Source organism: Schistocerca gregaria, chromosome 1, assembly GCF_023897955.1.
Source record: "Schistocerca gregaria isolate iqSchGreg1 chromosome 1, iqSchGreg1.2, whole genome shotgun sequence".
Taxonomy (NCBI): Eukaryota; Metazoa; Arthropoda; class Insecta; order Orthoptera; family Acrididae; genus Schistocerca; species Schistocerca gregaria.
This window is the reverse complement of record NC_064920.1, coordinates 1,077,319,376-1,077,342,443: the sequence shown is the minus strand read 5'-3', so window position 1 is coordinate 1,077,342,443 and position 23,068 is coordinate 1,077,319,376. Positions and strand designations below refer to the sequence as shown.

At 39.0% G+C, this 23,068-nt stretch overlaps 1 protein-coding gene across 1 annotated transcript in view; it reads right to left on the bottom strand.

Annotated features, from left to right (window-relative positions):
- Nucleotides 1-23,068, bottom strand: part of LOC126289265 (dynein regulatory complex subunit 3-like) — a 172,264-nt gene that overhangs the window by 46,441 nt on the left and 102,755 nt on the right. Inside the window, exon 6 of the mRNA XM_049984901.1 lies at nt 8,084-8,285. Coding sequence (XP_049840858.1) covers nt 8,084-8,285 — 202 coding nt within the window. The remainder of the gene's footprint in view (nt 1-8,083; nt 8,286-23,068) is intronic.

The window sequence follows — 23,068 nt, the reverse complement described above, 5'->3', positions numbered from 1 at the left end:
TGATACTTTCATCCCAGCTTCCTCCCAACATCCTACAATATACAGACTTGCAGCACTTCATCACATGATCCACTGTCTTCTTTCTATTCCTATGATCCAAGAAGACTTTGACCAGGAACTTAAAAACTTAACACAATAAAAACAATAGCCATGAATGATGAATTTGACCCCAACACCACTGATAAAATTATAGGGAAAAAAAAAAAAACGAAGAAGCAAGCCAGGTCCCTACTGTCCCCAATGAAAAACACAGACAAACAGGAAAAGAAATGGTGCAGATTACCTTTTATAGGGAAAACATCAAATAGCAGTTTCTCTGTGTTTTTCTATGTCCTTCGGACAATAGGTGGTTTCTTGTCCAATGCAAAAGAAAAACAACCAGCTACCACAAGAAGTAGGGTTTATAAAATCACATGCTGGGAGTGGTGCATTGAACAGATGGGGGCAGGGGGTCAATCTGTACCAGGCTTAAGGAACAACACCAAAGCTGGAGATTGAGGAAGCCAGATTCAGCCTTTCAAATAATGATGGGGTGTTGAAGAATGTGATCTTTATTGGAAACTGAATAAAAAATGGTTGCTTAAATAATTAAAAGGAAAATTTTGAAAGAATGATTGAAAAAAATTGGAATGAACATGTAACCACAGTGAACTTTTTAACTTTAACTGGCTTTAATATGAACAGACCTTCCATATTCAATAAATATAGTCAGCACTTAACATTTGTAAATTTATGTACATCTTTTTCTTGTTACCACTATTGTGCATGGAGATTGGTATGACAATACTGGTTCCAGATTGCCCCTCCTCTGCTCACTTGAACTATACTTGTTAGTTTCAATCCTCTTGGTGCAGGATTCGCGGCTTGGCTTGGAGAGATGAACAGATGGGTATCATCACCGTTAAAGTACGAATAAGCTCTGCTATCTTGATAACACTTTTTAGTGTACAATTGGAATACACATTTTTTAACAATATCAACCCGGTGGAACTCACAATATGTCTTCTCATTGAAATGAACAGAGTTTTAAACAATATCAACTCAGTAGAGCTCACAATACACCTGTCTGCTATGACATACAGACACAGACAGATGAATCTAAAGCAATTAAAAAACCGAGTAGCATCTTTCCACCTCTTTTATTTGTATGTCAATGTTATCTATGGTACAAAATTATATATATGTATAAAATGAAAAGAATGAGGGAGAAAAGAAAAGAAAGAAAGGAAAGAAATAATAATAATAATAATAATAATAATAATAATAATAATAATAATAATAATATGTTACATTATAATTGCCCCCACTGTGCACTGACGTCATGCGGAGGTGTACAGTGTCTGAGCTTATTTCTCTTTTCATGGGTTGATAACTCTGGCCGGTACGGGCATAGCATTTATTTTTCAGCCATTGGAGTTATCCTCCTTGATTACAAATTCACATAGGCATGTCAGCTCCCTTAACACATACATACTTAAGTTTTCCTTCATAACAAAGTTCTTGCTGTAAGTGCATAGTCCCATTATTGTCAGCCAGTATCTGCCCAGCGTTAAGCTTGTGAAGCATGAGTGTGCAGCTCGACATCCGTTACCGACTCTGCTGGATCTTACTTGTTTAATACAAAGTCAGAATGCCCGTGTTGTGCGTCCACAGTTTTTACTAAACAAATTAGTGAAGCTTGTGTTCAGTTGCATGATCCTTTGTGAAGTCTTGGATGCGGTGATAACTGGTTTCCGTATCAACAGCCCGAGGAAGGTATTTCACCTCTTCACTCACTCTTATTCAGTGGGGATACCAGCTGTACATCTGACATCTGCCGACAAGGTAAGTTTCCTGCCGCTTTTATGATGTCATTGAGCACAGATAATTTATGTTGTTATGAAGTATTGTCATTTCTTTTAGCTCATCACGTGCACACCCACATATTTCACATGCACACTTAACACTTTGCAAGCAGGTTTTGTAAGTTTTTGCACTATGTTTCTGAGCGTCTTTCATTACACAAAATTTTTGTAGTGTCCTTTCCACATACTACAAACATAACAAAAAAAAAATACAACTACAAAAATAAACATATCCTATTCATTTGCTAACATGCAATTTTTGCTACTTGTATACATTGTGGTCTGATTATCATTTTGTTAAATTATAATTTTGTTATGTTGTTCAGTTCCAATAGTATGAGTAAACTTTTTGCTCTCATTTGATTTTTCATTCCTTACATAACATTCATACAATAATAGATTTGTTTTTCCTTTATGGCATAAATTGACATACATTCCATTTCAATTTACTATGATTTCTTGTTGGAGCATATTTACCAAGTTCAAAGAATTAAAGAAGTAAACAATAGTTGCTACAACAGATTCTACATGCTGCTTAAATAACTACACATGGCATCACCTCTCTAGCATTCTCCAGGAAGGATGTACACACTATGGGGTTGAGGAAATTTCACAGAAAGGCATTTATGTGCTCAGTTACATCTTGTTGCTGGTCTTAACTGTGGTCCCAAGAAGAAAATAGTTTGTTGTTTATAAACACAATGCAAACCTGACAATACCATTTTATTGAATACTTATTCAGTGTTTAAAGTGTGCCTCAATATTTACTTGTTATGTTCATCATATAAAGGATAAGCATTTTATATGCAGTGGTATACAGAGTTGTACCATCAATACTATGTATATGTCATGTACAGTGAGCATAAAACAGTGTTTATATAAGTGGCAAATGTGTATAAAGAAATTCAATGTAAATCAGGTGTTTGACACTTTCATGAGTAGTCTATGCTCATAGTAGTTAGGTTTTGGCCCCTTGATTATTTGGTAGTGCCACACCTTAGTTCAGCATCGTGATATGCATTGTACTGCAACTTTATTCCTCTACACATATTTTCATACTATCACATTTATACACATCATAAACTTAGAACTATATTTATTTGTGGTGCAGTCCTTTCTTGTGTTTATATGGAACCTAACACTTGACAAGCATTTATCTTTCTTCACTTTAGTATGTGTCGTTGCATCGTTCCCTGAAAGAAAAAACTTAACACTAAATCTTCATAGATAAGTGTACAGTGGCTTGATGGTCACTAATGCCTCTTTCATATATTCAACCATGTACTCATTTACTTTAGTGTGCAGTCGTGCTACCACAAACTCATTTAATGTCATGTGAGCATCTCTACTTACCTAATAAATCTGGAAGATAAAGTGTATTATTGGCATGATGCGACCTCTTATTCCATTTGCCACTCATATTGCACTCATTTGTTTACCTGCAACAAGGGTTTTCTGGCCCCTTGATTATAATTAGTGCATGTACTTTCAATACTTAAATTTGCAAATATATAGATATAATGTACATAGTAACATAACTTAGCTTATCTTTGTTTGTGTGCATTGTGTGAATAGTTGTAGCATAGACTTTCCCTTAATTTTATATGTCCCAGTTTATGCAATAGGCTTTAAAAATGCTAGTGCAGGCTGTATCTCATACGGTTTGTTTGTTTTGGGTTCTCCAACACCTTCAGCTGTGTCTGGCATGCACGTGTCTACCATTTGTTGACTAGCTTTCTCCCCAATGCACATGCGCTGCGTCGCTCTGTTACCACTAATGTCTTGGCGAGTTGTGTATTGCATTGTGCACTACTGTGTGTTTCACAAGTTCATTTATTCATTTACAACTGGGCCATGCACAAGGTGAAGTGTTGTGTTTAAAGTATCAGCATCTCTAGACACATAAAAGTAAAATTTCTTCCGGGGGGGGGGGGGGGGGGGGGGTTGTTACATACACTTAAATTATCATTTATACATTTGACATATAAGAAAAAGCAAAGCAAAACAAAAATTTTCCTTACCGACTAGCAACATAAATTCTGGAATGTGATTTTCCAGGATCCTAAATTTAATATTACTAAACATATATACAACTTAGAGGAGCAAAAATGGCTGCAGACCCTCTTCTTTGAGGTTTTAATGACACTCCCATTTTGTACACAAAATCCTTAATAATATCTGGTCATTTTTCAAATACATGTATATAAGCAAGTATCAGCTCCCTAAGTTCTGCTTGCTGTTCTTCAGACAACCACTTTGATTCACTTACCTTGTTTATTGTGTCAGCAATTATTTCTTCTGCTGATGACTGTTCATTACTGTGTGTGTTGACAAACATAACTATGGGATTTATCAAATTAACTTCAAAGTAGTGAGTAGATAATTTCTCACATCATTACCATGATCGTCTCTAATAAATCAAGTCTTGATCAAGCTTGTGTCCCTATTCCCCTCCAAGGTCACAGAATGGGAGCCTATCATGTCTGGTTCAAGTTTTCTGGCGTCACAGTGGCATCGATCGCTAGGTTAGGCAGAACTTCCACTATGTTGACCCTGGTTGTTTGGTTACGCCAATTATTGTCCTGAGAGGGTCTTGACTGAAATTCTCTTTGCCTCTACATGTTATTCGGCATGTGTGTGTTACTTTGGAGGGCCGAATTCTGTTGTCTGTGGGTTATTCGGTAGTCTGTTATTGTTTTGCGTTTGCCAAGCAATCGGCTGATTATTGCCGGTAGCTTGTGTCTGTATATATATTGTACAGGCTGGCCATACGTTACTCACCCATTGTAATTGTTTTTGCTAAATTTTTTGCCCATTTCTTTGATATTCATTTTGTATTTATTGCTTCCTCCATAGCCATTGTGATTACTGTTACCATTACCATAGGTCTGTGTGGGGTAAGGTTAGTATCTGTATTTTACTACAAGTCTGTTGTTTACTTGTTGTTCTGTAAACCTCTGTGTCGCTATTGCCGTATTAACAGGCTTCAGTTGTACTTGTCTCTTTTCATATATTAAATCTGTTGAGTCCAGTACAGATAGAAAGCATTTGGTGGCATGTTCTGGGATGGTATTGAGTTTTTCCCTAATGGGGGCAGGAAGATACCTCTTTCAAATTTTAAATACTTCTTTTTGAGGTACTGGGTTTGTGCAGTATCTGGTTTTATTCAAATATTTTTCAAAATAGCCCCTTAAGCTTCCGTATTTGCTACTGAATGGAGGTGGGTTGAATACTTCATGTCTGAGCCTCTCTTGTATGGCCTCAGACCAATACTTATCCAGAAATGCCCTCTCAAACTGTTTATAATAGTGGAAACAATCCGCCATATCTGTAACCCATAGCAGAATGTCACCCTGTGTGTGTCCAACAACAAATCTAATTTTCTGGGCCTTGGTCCAGGTACGAGGTAAAACATTTCAAAATTCTCTGATAAAGACCAGAGGGTGTGTTCTTTTCCTTTCAGAAGTAAATATCAGGAATTGTTGATGCCTAAGTAATCCCTCATCTGCAAGCAATGTTGACAAGCACACCCCACTGTCAGTGACAGGCCTGTTTATATTTGTTTGTGGGATAACGCATGGCAACTACGCTTGCTTGACAGGTGCAACTGCCGGCAAGTGTTGCTGCATTGTGCAACTTTCACTATTTTCCTTCGACAGGCTAACCCTATATTGTGGGTAACCAGTGAAGATATCTAAGGAGACAACTTCTGAAATTAGCTTTGTCGGGTGTGGTGCATCAAACTGATCATATTGCTAATTCAAGTGATTATTAAATATCATTAACAAAACACAAATTAAATAAAAAATTTGGCATCATGACTAGTTATATTACCAGTGTCATAACTTTCTAATAATGGGATGACAACTTGGTTGTTTTGGTAGCCAATGGCCAGATCATGAATTGGCACGTTACCTTCAACAGCTGCCAAGCTCGGATTTCTGCAATTTTGGCATATTGCATTTTGTAACGAATTTTCAACGATGGCCATTTTCTTTGACTCTATTGTGAACAGTGTTTAATAAAATTATGAAAAGAAATAATTTTAAGCAGGAAATTTTGTTTGGTATCTTTCAATTAAAGCAGCTTTATGTTTGTTTTCATTTTATGAACCTAATTATTCTCTGATACAGTCCTATTGGTACAGTCTTACAGAATTTGAAAGAATTATTTTGCACCTTAATGAGGGACTTTATGCAGATTTTTGTCTTTGTAGAGAAATGCACTTTCTGTGAAGGATATTAATTGGAAGGAAAAGAGATTATTTACTGAGAGAGAGATGGCACGAAGCATGGCCATACAAGCATACAGCGTAGCAGTTTCCTACGTTAACCGCTGAAATCCACATTCCCGGTGCATCTAGTTTGTAGGTAGAATTTAATTTTAGTTTGCTCCATCAAATTGTTAATAGTTTCACTCTCACAGACATGTAACAAATGCAACAAAGGCCTCTTTAGTTTCTTGAAACAATAAAATGGAGCATTTATCTCAAAAAAATCTTTTTTTCCCATCGATTGAAAGGTCTGTCCATATTCCACTCACCACCGTCCTTTGAACGGTTACCATTGAATAGTGGTGGGGGGACTAAGAATGTGATATATATTTGAGACAATAAAAATTTGTTGCCTAAATAATTAAAAGGAAAATTTTGAAAGAATGATTGAACATACACATATTCAGAGTGAACTTTAACTGGCTTTAATACAAACAGACTTTCCATTCTGAATACATATATTCAGCATTTAACATTTGTAAATTTATGTACATCATTTTCTTGTTACCACTGTTGTGCATGGAGATTGGTATGACAATTCTGGTTCCGGATCACCTCTCCTCTGCTCATGCGAATTCTACTTGTTACCTTCAATCCTTTTGATGCAGGATTCTTGGCACCTCGTGGAGAGATGAACAGATGGGTATCTTCACCGTGAAAGTACAACTCTGCTATCTTGATAACACTTTTTAATGTACAATTGGAATACACAATTTTTAACAATATTAACCTACGAGAACTCGCAATATGTTCACCTTCTATCACTTATTGAGATGAACAGACTTTTTAACAATATTAACTTAGTAGAGCTCATAATACATCCACCCGCTATCCCATGTAGACACGGACAGATGAATCTAAAGCAATTAAAAAATTGAGAAGCATCTTTCTACCTCTTTTGTTTGTATGTCAATATTATCTATAGAATGAGGGAGAAAAGAAATAAATAATAACAATAATAATAATAATATGTTACATTATACTTTGTAGAACATTGCCTGAACAATAATCACAAATACACAATAAATGTAAAAGTCCTACACACAGAGGAAAAGGGGGCCAATCTCGACCAATTCGAAATTTTAGAAATTAAAAAGTGGATGTGTATATCCCTACACCTATTATTAAACGAGCAAACCCAATTCAATTATTCACCTCTTTTAGATGACATCACAACCCCAGGAAAGAAGCAGAACTTTGGGCCCCAGTTCATTGTAGTTAAAAATATCTTAGCTGATAGATAACTTTAGTCCAGTCATTGTAGTATAATTGGTGAATATTTAATAATGGATGTAATTAGTTGAAAAAATCGTCATTGATGTAAGTGTGCATTAAGCTATGGATTGATACCTAAGAAATTGCGATTATCTTTGCCTCATCATCTTGTTTACCATTGTATTATCATCTTTGGTAATCAGTAATGTACTTGAAAATGGGATTATAACCCAAAACCTAGGTTGTGCAATAACATTAATAATTAATTGTGAAACAAGGCTAAAAACAGGGCTTGTTTAGTTAATTTACAATGTTCCACCAAGAACCCACAGCTGATTCAATTAAAATGAACTTGATCTGTTACATTATAGTGCACACCAACTTACAAGTACACCATAAGTTAGTAGGACACCACAAATGTACTCAGAGCAGTTTGGTGTACCTTCACAGTTGTACACCTGAAGATAACCACAAGATTCTGCACTGAAATAATATGGCAGGACATTACTGACATATGGCTGTTGTCTCAAAATCTTACTACACAATTTCAAGATATCTGGTAATCAGATATCATGTCATTTGTGTGTTAGAACCTGAAGAAATCATCAGTTTACAATGCAACTACAAACATTTTGGAAACTGAAGTGAACACGATTTGTGAGGTTTAACTTGAAGCAAGGAATCCTTGCTGTTAATTTGAAATTTCATTATTCAGTTGACATCCTTACAAGTTTCTGTGCCTCAAACTTACCTCCAGCTGGTTATTCAGAATTAACTCAGCAGCCATCAATTCTGTCTCAGTTGTTTCACATAAATTGTGGAACTCAACTGCAGTAATGTCTAACTGATCATAATGACTCTGTACATCAATATCGGAACTTTCCATGCCTTTCATAACTCGCTTTAAGTCTAGGAATATTAGAGCTTTCTTTTCAAAGAAGTTTCCCATCAATCTGAAAGAAAATAGTGGATATTAGTTATAAGACTGGCAATAAATATCCATACAGAAGATTACAGTAGTTATCAAAACAATATAAAAGTGTCTACAATTAAAGTTACAGTTTCAAAATGCTTTTGAAAGAGAACCACTGTTCAGAATGTCAAATTAACAGATATGTGGAACACAGCTGTTCCTAAGTTTGAATATAAGATGGCCAACATGATGGTCTCCATGAAGGATCGCGCACTGCTGCCAAAGCTCCTTTACAAGAACGGTGACTGTGTTCCAGTATCCTTGTGGAAGTTCCGGACACTCTAGGGTATGAAAAAAGACATTGGTCTGATGTCTGCTATTGGTCTGGAGAAGATGATTACAAAATTCGAAAAGTCAGGTTTTTTTGAAGTTGCTCTGTGGCAGAGGTAGAAAAGCAATTGGTTCAATGCCTGTTGAAGATGTGGCCATTGCATTACAGGAGGGCTCAAGCGGTAGTGTGCAAACATGTATTGCACAGGGAATTGCCTGAACGATGGCTGTGCCTGTGAGCACAGTGCATCAAATTCTACAAAGCATCCTGCATCACTATCCATACACTATCACCCATTTTTATGAACTTCCAGTACACTAGAGTAGCTTGGGCCAGCAACTTCTGGTAATCAGTAGAACAGAAAACCAGTCCAAGTTACGAATTTTTACTTTTAATTCATTCAATGACTAGTTTTGGGCATGGACCCATTTTCAAATCATCATGTTGTTGTTGTTGTGGTCTTCAGTCCTGAGGCTGGTTTGATGCAGCTCTACATGCTACTCTATCCTGTGCAAGCTTCTTCATCTCCCAGTACCTACTGTAACCTACATCCTTCTGAATCTGATTAGTGAATACATTTCTTGGTCTCCCTCTATGATTTTTACCCTCCACGCTGCCCTTCAATACTAAATTGGTGACCCCTTGATGCCACAGAACATGTCCTACCAACCGATCCCTTCTGCTAGTCAAGTTGTGCCACAAACTCCTCTTCTCCCCAATTCTATTCAATACCTCCTCATTAGTTAGGTGATCTACCCATCTGATCTTCAGCATTCTTCTGTAGCACCACATTTTGAAAGCTTCTATTCTCTTCTTATCTAAACTATTTATCATCCACATTTCACTTCCATACATGGCTACACTCCATACAAATACTTTCGGAAACAACTTCGTGACACTTAAATCTATACTCGATGTTAACAAATTTCTCTTCTTCAGAAACGCTTTCCTTGCCATTGCCAGTCTACATTTTATATCCTCTCTACTTTGACCATCATCAGTTATTTTGCTCCCCAAATAGCAAAACTCCTTTACTACTTTAAGTGTCTCATTTCCTAATATAATTCCCTCAGCATCACCCAACGTAATTCGACTACATTCCATTATCCTCGTTTTGCTTTCATTGATGTTCATCTTATATCCTCCCTTCAAGACACTATCCATTCCGTTCAGCTGCTCTCCAAGTCCTTTGCTGCCTCTGACAGAATTACAAAGTCATCGGCGAACCTCACAAAGGTTTTATTTCTTCTCCATCGATTTTAATACCTATTCCGAATTTTTCTTTTGTTTCCTTCACTGCTTGGTCAATATACAGATTGAATAGTATCAGGGAGAGGCTACAACCCTGTCTCACTCCCTTACGAACCACTGCTTCCCTTTCGTGCCCCTCGATTCTTATCAAATCATCATAACATAGCCAAAAATGACATTTCTGAAGATGTCAGATTAGATTAGATTAGATTAATACTTGTTCCATAGATCGTGAATACAACACTTCGTAATGATGTGGAACGTGTCAGGTTAATGAAAGTTGTCTGTACAAGATATTACATTACACAAAATATTGCATGACACTAATGCTTAAGTTAGTTTTTTTCCCTCCCTTAATTTATATCTAAAAATTCAGCCAATGAGTAGAAGGAGTTGTCATCTAGAAATTCTTTTAATTTATTTTTAAATGTTGGTTGACTATCTGTCAGGCTTTTGATGCTGTTTGGTAGGTGATCAAAGACATTTGTGGCAGCATAATTTACCCCCTTCTGTACCAAAGTCAGATTTAACCCTGCGTAGTGAAGATCATCCTTTCTCCTAGTGTTATAACTATGCACACTGCTATTACTTTTGAACTGGGCTGGATTATTAACAACAAATTTCATAAGTGAATATATATACTGTGAGGATCCCTAGATCCTTAAATAGATGTCTGCAAGATGACCGTGGGTGGGCTCCAGCAATTATTCTGATTACACGTTTTTGAGCAATGAATACTTTTCTACTCAATGATGAATTACCCCAGAATACGATACCATACGAAAGCAGTGAATGAAAGTAGGCAGAGTAAGCTAATTTACTGAGATTCTTACCACCAAAATTTGCAATAACCCTAATAGCATACGTAGCCGAACTCAGACGTTTCAGCAGACCATCAATGTGTTGCTTCCAGTTTAACCTCTCATCAATGGACACACCTAAAAATTTTGAAAATTCTACCTTAGCTACAGACTTCTGTTCAAAGTCTATATTTATTATTGGAGTTGTGCCATTTACTGTACGGAACTGTATATACTGTGTTTTATCAAAATGTTCAATGAACATTAGCAGTGCATGCCACCCACGTTACAGAGTTGCTTTCTGCTGAACTTTTAGCACGACAAATGTTCACTCTGGAATTTATTGCATGCATGGAAGTGTACAATGAATGGCTGTGGAATGTTCTGTAGACAGACAAAGGCCATTTCCATCTCCAAAGACATGTCAATATCTAAAATTGCAGAATATGGGCAACAGAAAATCTGCAAGCACATCACCAGGTACCAGTTCATTCTGCAAACATAACTGTGAGGTATAGGTGACAGCATCATTTATCATAGGGCTTTTTTTTTAGGAGATGAGTTCAATGAATCCTGTTACCTGTACGGTCACTGGTGAATGGTATGAGAATCTTTTGCACACCAAAATCACTCCAACACTTCATCAATGTGGATGTACAGGTGGGATCATTTTTATGTAAGATAACGCTACTCTACACACTGCACAGCCAGCGAAGTGAATGCTACCGAGGCATCTCGGAAATGCTAGAATTATCAGAAGTCATTTCCCTTCAGGTTCACTAGCTAAATCAGCTGGTCTTAATCCATGTGACCCTTTGCACAGCTGGACTAAAGGCACTGCATTCTGAATGTGACCCCTGAGACATTTTGATCTTTCATGTAACATGCTGTTTCTTGATTTCAAATTGTGGTGGACAGTACACTGAAAATTCTCTTCCTTGTATTCTTCCATGTATAAATGGAAGAATTCTGAAGAAACTAGAAGGTAGCAGATAGATTATATAATGGTAAGACAGAGCTTTAGGAACCAGGTTTTAAATTGTACAACATTTCCAGGGGCAGATGTGGACTCTGACCACAGTCTATTGGTTATGAACTGTAGATTAAAACTGAAGAAACTGCAGAAAGGTGGGAATTTAAGGAGATGGGATCTGAATAAACTGACTAAACCAGAGGTTGTACAGAGTTTCAGGGAAAGCATAAGGGAACAATTGACAGGAATAGGGGACAGAAATACATTAGAAGAAGAATGGGTAGCTCTGAGGCATGAAGTAGTGAAGGCAGCAGAGGATCAAGTAGGTAAAAAGCCGGGCCGTGGGCTAGTAGAAATGCTTGGGTAACAGAAGAAATATTGAATTTAATTGATGAAAGGAAAAATATAAAAATGCAGTAAATGAAGCAGGCAAAAAGGAATACAAACGTCTCAAAAATGAGATCGACAGGAAGTGCAAAATGGCTAAGCAGGGATGGCTAGAAGACAAATGTAAGAGTGTAAGAGGATGTAGAGGCTTATCTCCAAGGGGTAAGATAGATACTTAGATTAGATTAGATTAGTTTTTTGTTCCATAGATCCTTGCTCAGGAGAGCCTCGTGGATGTGGAACATGTCCTATTTTTTTAAAAAATAAAAAATAAAAAGCTGAAATAAAAATGCTAAGAGAATGAATGTATACAATACATCATTTGTTTTTATTAAAAAATTCATCAATGGAGTAGAAGGAGTTGGCCACTAGTAAGTCTTTCAGGCTCCTTTTAAAATGATCTTTATTTGTAACTAAATTTTATATGTTTGCTGGCAAATTATTGAAGATTAGTGTTCCTGTGAAGTGGACCCCTTTTTGAACTAAAGTAAGTGCTTTTAAGTCCTTGTGCAGATCATTTTTGTTCCTGGTATTGTATGTATGAACTGAGCTGTTTGTTGGAAAAAGAGATATATTATTTAGGACAAATTTCATTAAGGAGTAAATATACTGAGAGGCAGTAGTTAGTATACCCAGTTCTTTGAAGAGGTTTCTACAGGACGTCTGTGAATTTACTCCACAAATAATATGTATTACATGCTTCTGGACTCTGAAAACTTTTGTTTGACTTCAAGAGTTACGCCAAAATATTATACCGTATGACATTATGGAATGAAAGTAGGCAAGCTTTTTCATTTTTATGTCACCTATGTCAGCTACCACTCAAATTGCAAATTCAGATTTGTTAAGGCATTTCTGCAGTTCTGTAGTGTGCTCCTCCTAACTGAATTTATTATCAAGTTGTAATCCCAGGAACTTAAGACTGCCAACCTCTTCTATCTGCTCTTCTTCATACTTTATGCATATGCTGGGTGGAAACCTCTTACAGGTTCTGAATTGCATATAGTGAGTCTTTTCGAAGTTAAATGTCAGTGAGTTGGCTTTAACCCATTTATCATACTGCCTACAGGAAAATTAAAGAGACCTTTGTAGAAAAGAGAACCACTTGTATGAATATCAAGAGCTCAGATGGAAACCCAGTTCTAAGCAAAGAAGGGCAAGCAGAAAGGTGGAAGGAGTATATAGAGGGTCTGTACATGGGCGATGTACTTGAGGACAATATTACAGAAATGGAAGAGAATGTAGATGAAGATGAAATTGGAGATACGATACTGCGTGAAGAGTTTGACAAAGCATTGAGAGACCTGTGTTGTAACAAGGCCCCAGGAGTAGACAACATTCCATTAGAAAATACTGACGGCCTTGGAAGAGCCAGTCCTGACAAATTTCTACCATCTGGTGAACAAGATGTATGAGACAGGTGAAACACCCTTAGACTTCAAGAAGAATATAATATTTCCAATCCCAAACAAATCAGTTGTTGACAGGTGTGAAAATTACCAAAGTATCAGCTTAGTAAGACACGACTGCAAAATACTGACACAAATTCTTTACAGATGAATGGAAAAAGTGGTAGAAGCTGAGCTTGGGGAAGATCAGTTCAGATTCTGTAGAAATGTTGGAACACATGAGGTGGTGCTGACCCTATGCTTATCTTAGAAAATAGATTAAGAAAAGGCAAACCTACATTTCTAGCATTTGTAGACTTAGAGAAAGCTTATCACAATGTTGACTGGAATACTCCCTTTCAAATTCTAAAGGTGGCAGAGGTAAAATACAGGAAGCGAAAGGCTATTTACAATTTGTACAGAAACCAGATGGCAGTTATAACAGTCGAGGGGCATGAAAGGGAAGCAGTGGTTGGGAAGGGAGTGAGACAAGGTTTTAGCGTCTCCCCATTGTTATTCAATCTGTATATTGAGCAAGCAGTAAAGGAAACAAAATAAAAATTCGGAGTAGGTATTAAAATCCATGGAGAAGGAATAAAAACTTTGAGGTTCGCCGATGACATTGTAATTCTGTCAGAGGCATCTGTCAGAGGCAGCAAAGGACTTGGAAGAGCAGTTGAATGGAATGGATAGTGTCTTGAAAGGAGGATATAAGATGAACATCAACAAAAGCAAAACAAGGATAATGGAATGTAGTCGAATTAAGTCGGGTGATGCTGAGGGAAATAGATTAGGATATAAGACACTTAAGGTAGTAAAGGATTTTTGCTATTTGTGGAGCAAAATAACTGATGATGGTCAAAGTAGAGAAAATATAAAACGTAGACTGGCAATGGCAAGGAAAGCGTTTCTGAAGAAAAGAAATTTGTTAACATCGAGTATAGATTTAAGTGTCAGGAAGTCGTTTCTGAAAGTATTTGTATGGAGTGTAACCATGTATGTAAGTGTAACATGGACAATAAATAGTTTAAACAAGAAGAGAATGGAAGCTTTTGAAATGTGGTGCTGCAGAAGAATGCTGAAGATCAGATGGGTAGATCACATAACTAATGAGGAGGTACTGAATAGAATTGGGGAGAAGAGAAGTTTGTGGCACAACTTGACAAGAAGAAGGGACCCATTGGTAGGACATGTTCTGAGGCATCAAGGTATCACAATTTTAGCATTGGAGGGCAGTGTGGAGGGTAAAAATCATAGAGGGAGACCAAGAGATGAATACACTAATCAGATTCAGAAGGATGTAGGTTGCAGTAGGTACCGGGAGATGAAGAAGCTTGCACAGGATAGGGTAGCATGGAGAGCTGCATCAAACCAGTCTCAGGACTGAAGACCACAACAACAACAACACTGAAAATGTCTTGTGCCAATCTCATAACAATTAGGAGCCGATGTCATTCTGCTTTTTATGCAATTTTTGGCTCCAGGAAAATTTAAAACTAATGTCATTTTGCTTTTTATCTAGTTTTTAGCACCAGGATAATTAAAAACCAACATCATTTTGTTTTTTATGTGATTTTAGCCTTGGGACAATTAAAAACCTTTATGGTACACCCCTGTTGTGGTGGAAGGGCTTACCTAACTAACAGTACCACAGCTATTGACTGTCAAACTGGTGCAGTCATGCACATTGAACTGAATGGATGGTATACATGCAATTCAGAGAATAACTGTCGTAATGTGACTCATCTGTCATTTATAGGTGACCCCATTTATGTTAAGGTACTTACAGCGCCATTTATTATTTCTTTCCCCCCTGATGTTTCACTCTTTGTCAATAATATGGTGTTCAAATCTGATGCCATTCTGAGTAGTTGTCCTCTTTCTACAGCATATTGAAACTGGAACTATAAAATGGACACCTTGTACAACGATCAATGAACTAGGACCTTGATTATGAAAAAAGTTCATCTCAGCAGCAAACCCTGCCAATACTTTATGGAACTATCTCTTCCAGCTTGAACACTGTGCCTTGCAGTTTCCTAAATATAATTTGCAGGGAAACACCAGCAACCCCATGAGCAGTACTGGTGAGCTGAGATCAAACCCACAGGCAGGGAAGTTGATGCAGATGCTGTATCATTTTTAGAGAAGAAGAAGGTGAACTTCAACTCCAACTTAGTTACCAACCATGGACACAAACAGTGAGGAATAAGTTGTCTCCACATTACTGCAGATGCAGCAAAAGGAATATTTCAACAAAAGATCAATGAAGGAAAAGATCTCTGGGGCAGGAAGAGAAGCCATCTGACAATCTTGAGAAAACCCAGGGACAGTTCTCCTGTGAGCTGACAGCGTAGAATTTTTCTGCACTTAAGAAAACGAAACTCAGGAGGAAAAACGCGTTTTGGAAAGATTTTTGATGTGCAGCAACATGTACGCTGCATATTTTTGTATTATGAAAGTATAAATTCGAATTCCACCAACAGTAAAAGTTAATGGTTTAAGTTACTATACGTAGTGTTCCTACAAGAAAAGCAAAGCTTTCGAATGTAATTTTTGTCTCGAAGATTAATAAGCTACAAGAGAAGCGTTTTGCTACATGAAAAATCAAAATGTCATCGTCTAACACTTAAAAAGCTGTTAATACAAATAGTACCCAAGACTGATGTGGTTCCTCAATATGATTATGTCCATTTTGTCACTGTGTTGCTGTATTAAACAAAATAGGTCTTTCCAGTACTGCAGCCATTGTAACACACACCAAATAAGCCAGACTGTTTTGGCAATAATGATCATTTTTATAGTATGAAAATATAATTCACAAAGTACCAATATGAAATACCTATTTAATCTACTACAATCTAAAAGCTTTATGTTAGGAAATAGTTTCACATTTCATTCATACGCTCAAGTTTCTCATGCACAAGACCAAGAAGTAGTAGAATGAAATCTTTGTATAAATTTGGAATCGTCATATTCTTCCATAATTTGTGTGATGTCTCTGTTTCTTCTCCTTCCTCATTCAAACAAATGATCTTGTCATCACTAATTCTGTTACTATACCTACCACTGTCAAAACTCATTCTCCGGTTAACTTTACTAACCCTGCCACAATCACCGATTTAGTTATCCAGCGATTATTCTCCATTAGGCATTATTACGTGTTCGTACAAGGTGTTTTCCGCACTACTCCCAGAATGGAACTTCATCAGCTGCTAGCCAGGGACTACAACTGGCCTTGTCTAGTGTAGCAATCTGCCCAAAATTTTCTGTCAGAATTTCACTTTCTTGAATAATAAATAATCTTTCTTACCTGTTATTCCTGTTAGTCATTTATTTCCACTCTGGTAGTCTGAATCTATAGATTTCGCTAGTTATTATAGCAACAATGAACATCTGCAAACTGAATCAACCACATAAACAAGCAGCACTTGACATTTACCGGTTTGGCTTTATTCCACTCAGCTCGTATAGCCCCGTCTCGTTCTGTCTGCAGGGAAGTTCATTTCTAGATGTGATGAGGACTCCCCTGGCAGAGACATCATGTACACTATGCACGCATTCAAAAATCAACTTATAATTCATTCAGAAATTGACTTAGAATATGTTCAAAAATGTCCAAAAACCAGCAGTGGTGCGTTTCAAAATCATATGAATAATCGATAGACCAATGTGCGCTGGATGCTAGGTGCTTTGTGAAACAATGTTTTTTTCCTGAAGAATATAGATTTGTCCCCTCGCCCCAGAACTGCCACCTGCTTCATCCCCCCCCCACCCCCCCCCTGCTGTGCACATGTGAATCTGGCAGCTTGGGCACGAATGTACAATTTTACTGGGTACCCCATGTGGCTGGTTGCTGCTACTGCTGCGTACACAGTGAACAGCCACATTTCTGTAGCCAGAAGCAGGAGAAGGTATTACTCATACCTGACTCAACTGCGCATGTGCATGAGCCTGCTCATAACTACTTAAATGATTCTAATGCAAACAGTTGTTACATCACTCTCATGGATGCAATTTGTTGTTATGAAGCATTGCATAGTCTTCCTAAAACCTTTGACACATTTTTCAGTTGGCAGACGCTTGTACGTGCTCTGTGTTATTTTACATGGCGCATTTCCTTTGAAATTTAAGTTTTATTTTCATTTTCTTCTCTCGTTCATGTTTTAATGCTGCAGTATTATTCTGCAGCAGCAGGATACAGTAATATCCTTTATTAGAGTATTGGTTCTCACCAGTCAAAATTGCAAAAATTTAAGTGAAAACTGAAACAATGAAAAATTCCCAGAATTTTAAAAAATTCCTGGGTTTTTCCCGGTTTTCTCCCGGATGAAAAAATTCCTGGGTTTTTCCCGGATCTCCTGGTTGTCCCGTGTCATATACACCCTGTATGAGGAAAGAGGTTGTGACTTTGGAGTCTGAAGGTTATCAGAAACATATTCAGTAGTCCTTCTAATAATTTCCGGGTATGCAGCCGGATCCCGTTGACATTCTGCCACGATATTTCGGCCCAGAGACGTCCGGCCATCATCAGGTGAGTACACAACTACTGAAGAGCCCAGGTGCAGTCGCGGTATTTATACCGATTCTCGCGCACGTGTTGACATGCGCGGCATAGCCGAGTTGTACGTGCTGCCCTCGGTGATGAAAGTAAAAGATCATCTAGTCATTGAGTATCGAATGACGCTGTCTATTCCGCTGTGAATGTATAATTTTAATAACAGGATTCCAAGTTTTATCCAGTTGAAAGCCGTTGTCACGATTTATAAGATTATCGGAAAGACGTATTTCCACTGATTCCTTGATTACGGAATCCCAAAATCCGGAAACCGGAGCTAAAATTTTTGTTCCATTGTATTCCATTGAATGTCCCAATGAAATACAGTGCTCTGCTACTGCCGATTTTGACGGTTGCCGCAGACGGGTGTATCTTTCATGTTCTGTACATCGTTCATGGACAGTTCTTGTCGTCTGGCCAATATATGCAGAGCCACATTCACAGGGAATTTTGTAGACGCCTGCTTTCTTCAGTTGTAAATCGTCTTTAACGGATCCAACCAGGGCCCGGTTCTTTGCTGGTGGACGGAAGATAACCTTGATCTTATTCTTCTTCAGTAATCGGCCTATTTTCGACGACACATTCCCGGCGTATGGAAGAAACGCAGTTGATTTAAAGTCGTCATCAGCGTCCTCAGTGCGCTGCTTCTTGTTATGACAGTTGCGCATGGCCTTTCTTATTTGGCGTGAAGTGTAGCCATTCTCTTTAAAAACCTTCTCTAAGTGTTCTAATTCTGCGTGGAGGTTTTCATCGTCCGATATTACATGCGCTCGATGTATTAAGGTGCTGAGAACACCGGCTGTTTGTGCTGGGTGGTGGCAGCTTGACGCCTGGAGATACAGATCTTAGTCCCCTTAGCTGGGACTGGATTGACGGTGTATCTTGGGCCAAGGCAGACTGGGCTCACAGGAACAGTACGAACAGGCAAAGTGCGAAGTTTAGCCAACTCGTAACACGAAAGCCGCAAGAAGCTATCTCTGGACGATCCGTGGTGAACCTTACGGAGAAATCGTTTGACGATGCGACGATGTCAGTGCTTGCGAAAGGTTTAAACTTCGCCCCTACTCCTGTTTCACTGCCTTTAACGGATTTCATCAGTTCCATTGAGGAAGCTATTAGACGTCTCCCTGCGGATAATGCAGACGAAATTCGACGTGAATCTTGCCGAACGTTGTTGAAATGTGCGCCACAACGGAGTAACATCTCGCCAGCTGAAAGAGCTGCTCTCCGCAGCCTCAGAGAAGATACTAGCACAGTCGTACTGCCTGCGGATAAGGGTAACGCCACAGTTCTTCTGACAAGGGAAGCCTACAACGAGAAGATATATTGTCAGCTAAATGATTCCACGTACCGCAGAATTGAAAAGGACCCAACAAGCCGAATATCAAGGAAAACTGCTACCCTTTTGAACGACTGTTCTCTACCTGAACAAATTATCAAGAGATTGAGACCACACAATGCAGTACCACCAAGACTCTACGGTCTTCCCAAGATACACAAGGATGGTGCCCCACTACGATTAATAGTGAGTAATATTGGTGCTGCCACCTATTCTACAGCAAAATATCTGGCCTCACTACTAAAGCCGTATGTGGGTAAGTGTTGCCACCATATACGTAATTCCGAGGATTTTGTCGGTCGCTTGAAGGAAGTTAAGCTTAGCAGCTCGGATTTATTAGTCAGCTTTGATGTGGTCTCACTATTTACCAAAGTGCCTTTAATGGAATCGTTACATCTTATTGGTAACTTATTCAGTGCAGAAATGACGGCCTTGTTTGAACATATACTCTCCTCAACGTACTTTCTATTCAATGACGAATTCTTTGAACAAACAGACGGCGTCGCCATGGGGAGCCCTTTGTCCCCTGTGGTAGCTAATCTCTTTATGGAGGACTTTGAGGAGAAAGCACTTGAGTCTGCTGTCTTAAAGCCTACGGTCTTCTGGCGGTACGTAGATGATACTTTTGTTGTATGGCCTCATGGCAGACAGGAACTGGAGAAATTCCTTCATCATTTAAACTCTTTACATGAGAACATCAAATTCACGATGGAGATTGAAAAAGATGGCACTTTACCATTTCTAGACGTGCTAGTATGCCGTAAAAATGATGGGTCATTAGGACATTCTGTGTACAGGAAACCGACTCACACAGATCTGTATCTCCAGGCGTCAAGCTGCCACCACCCAGCACAAACAGCCGGTGTTCTCAGCACCTTAATACATCGAGCGCATGTAATATCGGACGATGAAAACCTCCACGCAGAATTAGAACACTTAGAGAAGGTTTTTAAAGAGAATGGCTACACTTCACGCCAAATAAGAAAGGCCATGCGCAACTGTCATAACAAGAAGCAGCGCACTGAGGACGCTGATGACGACTTTAAATCAACTGCGTTTCTTCCATACGCCGGGAATGTGTCGTCGAAAATAGGCCGATTACTGAAGAAGAATAAGATCAAGGTTATCTTCCGTCCACCAGCAAAGAACCGGGCCCTGGTTGGATCCGTTAAAGACGATTTACAACTGAAGAAAGCAGGCGTCTACAAAATTCCCTGTGAATGTGGCTCTGCATATATTGGCCAGACGACAAGAACTGTCCATGAACGATGTACAGAACATGAAAGATACACCCGTCTGCGGCAACCGTCAAAATCGGCAGTAGCAGAGCACTGTATTTCATTGGGACATTCAATGGAATACAATGGAACAAAAATTTTAGCTCCGGTTTCCGGATTTTGGGATTCCGTAATCAAGGAATCAGTGGAAATACGTCTTTCCGATAATCTTATAAATCGTGACAACGGCTTTCAACTGGATAAAACTTGGAATCCTGTTATTAAAATTATACATTCACAGCGGAATAGACAGCGTCATTCGATACTCAATGACTAGATGATCTTTTACTTTCATCACCGAGGGCAGCACGTACAACTCGGCTATGCCGCGCATGTCAACACGTGCGCGAGAATCGGTATAAATACCGCGACTGCACCTGGGCTCTTCAGTAGTTGTGTACTCACCTGATGATGGCCGGACGTCTCTGGGCCGAAATATCGTGGCAGAATGTCGACGGGATCCGGCTGCATACCCGGAAATTATTAGAAGAACAAATACGCCGGGAAAATTTCAGAAGTCACATCAAATACCTTTACGGGGAGGAGATGGTTCAGGATATCCACGTACTGGATAAATTACGTGAGAAAAGAGCCAGGTTGCTGTGTTCACTAAATTTTTTACTGAAATGTAGAAACAATAACTTGATTCCAACTTTCGCCAGAGTTGTTCATTTTATTAATAGTGTGGCCGCCAACAATATAAAACGCAAGGCGAGTCTGGCTTTATTAAGAGAACGAATCCGTTATACGCGTCGTGAGTTAGACACTGTTGCCAGGAATTTATATTATTTACATCTGAAGATTGCAGCAAGATGTTCTTCCCTTAGCTGGGACTGGATTGACGGTGTATCTTGGGCCAAGGCAGACTGGGCTCACAGGAACAGTACGAACAGGCAAAGTGCGAAGTTTAGCCAACTCGTAACACGAAAGCCGCAAGAAGCTATCTCTGGACGATCCGTGGTGAACCTTACGGAGAAATTGTTTGACGATGCGACGATGTCAGTGCTTGCGAAAGGTTTAAACTTCGCCCCTACTCCTGTTTCACTGCCTTTAACGGATTTCATCAGTTCCATTGAGGAAGCTATTAGACGTCTCCCTGCGGATAATGCAGACGAAATTCGACGTGAATCTTGCCGAACGTTGTTGAAATGTGCGCCACAACGGAGTAACATCTCGCCAGCTGAAAGAGCTGCTCTCCGCAGCCTCAGAGAAGATACTAGCACAGTCGTACTGCCTGCGGATAAGGGTAACGCCACAGTTCTTCTGACAAGGGAAGCCTACAACGAGAAGATATATTGTCAGCTAAATGATTCCACGTACCGCAGAATTGAAAAGGACCCAACAAGCCGAATATCAAGGAAAACTGCTACCCTTTTGAACGACTGTTCTCTACCTGAACAAATTATCAAGAGATTGAGACCACACAATGCAGTACCACCAAGACTCTACGGTCTTCCCAAGATACACAAGGATGGTGCCCCACTACGATTAATAGTGAGTAATATTGGTGCTGCCACCTATTCTACAGCAAAATATCTGGCCTCACTACTAAAGCCGTATGTGGGTTAGTGTTGCCACCATATACGTAATTCCGAGGATTTTGTCGGTCGCTTGAAGGAAGTTAAGCTTAGCAGCTTGGATTTATTAGTCAGCTTTGATGTGGTCTCACTATTTACCAAAGTGCCTTTAATGGAATCGTTACATCTTATTGGTAACTTATTCAGTGCAGAAATGACGGCCTTGTTTGAACATACACTCTCCTCAACGTACTTTCTATTCAATGACGAATTCTTTGAACAAACAGACGGCGTCGCCATGGGGAGCCCTTTGTCCCCTGTGGTAGCTAATCTCTTTATGGAGGACTTTGAGGAGAAAGCACTTGAGTCTGCTGTCTTAAAGCCTACGGTCTTCTGGCGGTACGTAGATGATACTTTTGTTGTATGGCCTCATGGCAGACAGGAACTGGAGAAATTCCTTCATCATTTAAACTCTTTACATGAGAACATCAAATTCACGATGGAGATTGAAAAAGATGGCACTTTACCATTTCTAGACGTGCTAGTATGCCGTAAAAATGATGGGTCATTAGGACATTCTGTGTACAGGAAACCGACTCACACAGATCTGTATCTCCAGGCGTCAAGCTGCCACCACCCAGCACAAACAGCCGGTGTTCTCAGCACCTTAATACATCGAGCGCATGTAATATCGGACGATGAAAACCTCCACGCAGAATTAGAACACTTAGAGAAGGTTTTTAAAGAGAATGGCTACACTTCACGCCAAATAAGAAAGGCCATGCGCAACTGTCATAACAAGAAGCAGCGCACTGAGGACGCTGATGACGACTTTAAATCAACTGCGTTTCTTCCATACGCCGGGAATGTGTCGTCGAAAATAGGCCGATTACTGAAGAAGAATAAGATCAAGGTTATCTTCCGTCCACCAGCAAAGAACCGGGCCCTGGTTGGATCCGTTAAAGACGATTTACAACTGAAGAAAGCAGGCGTCTACAAAAT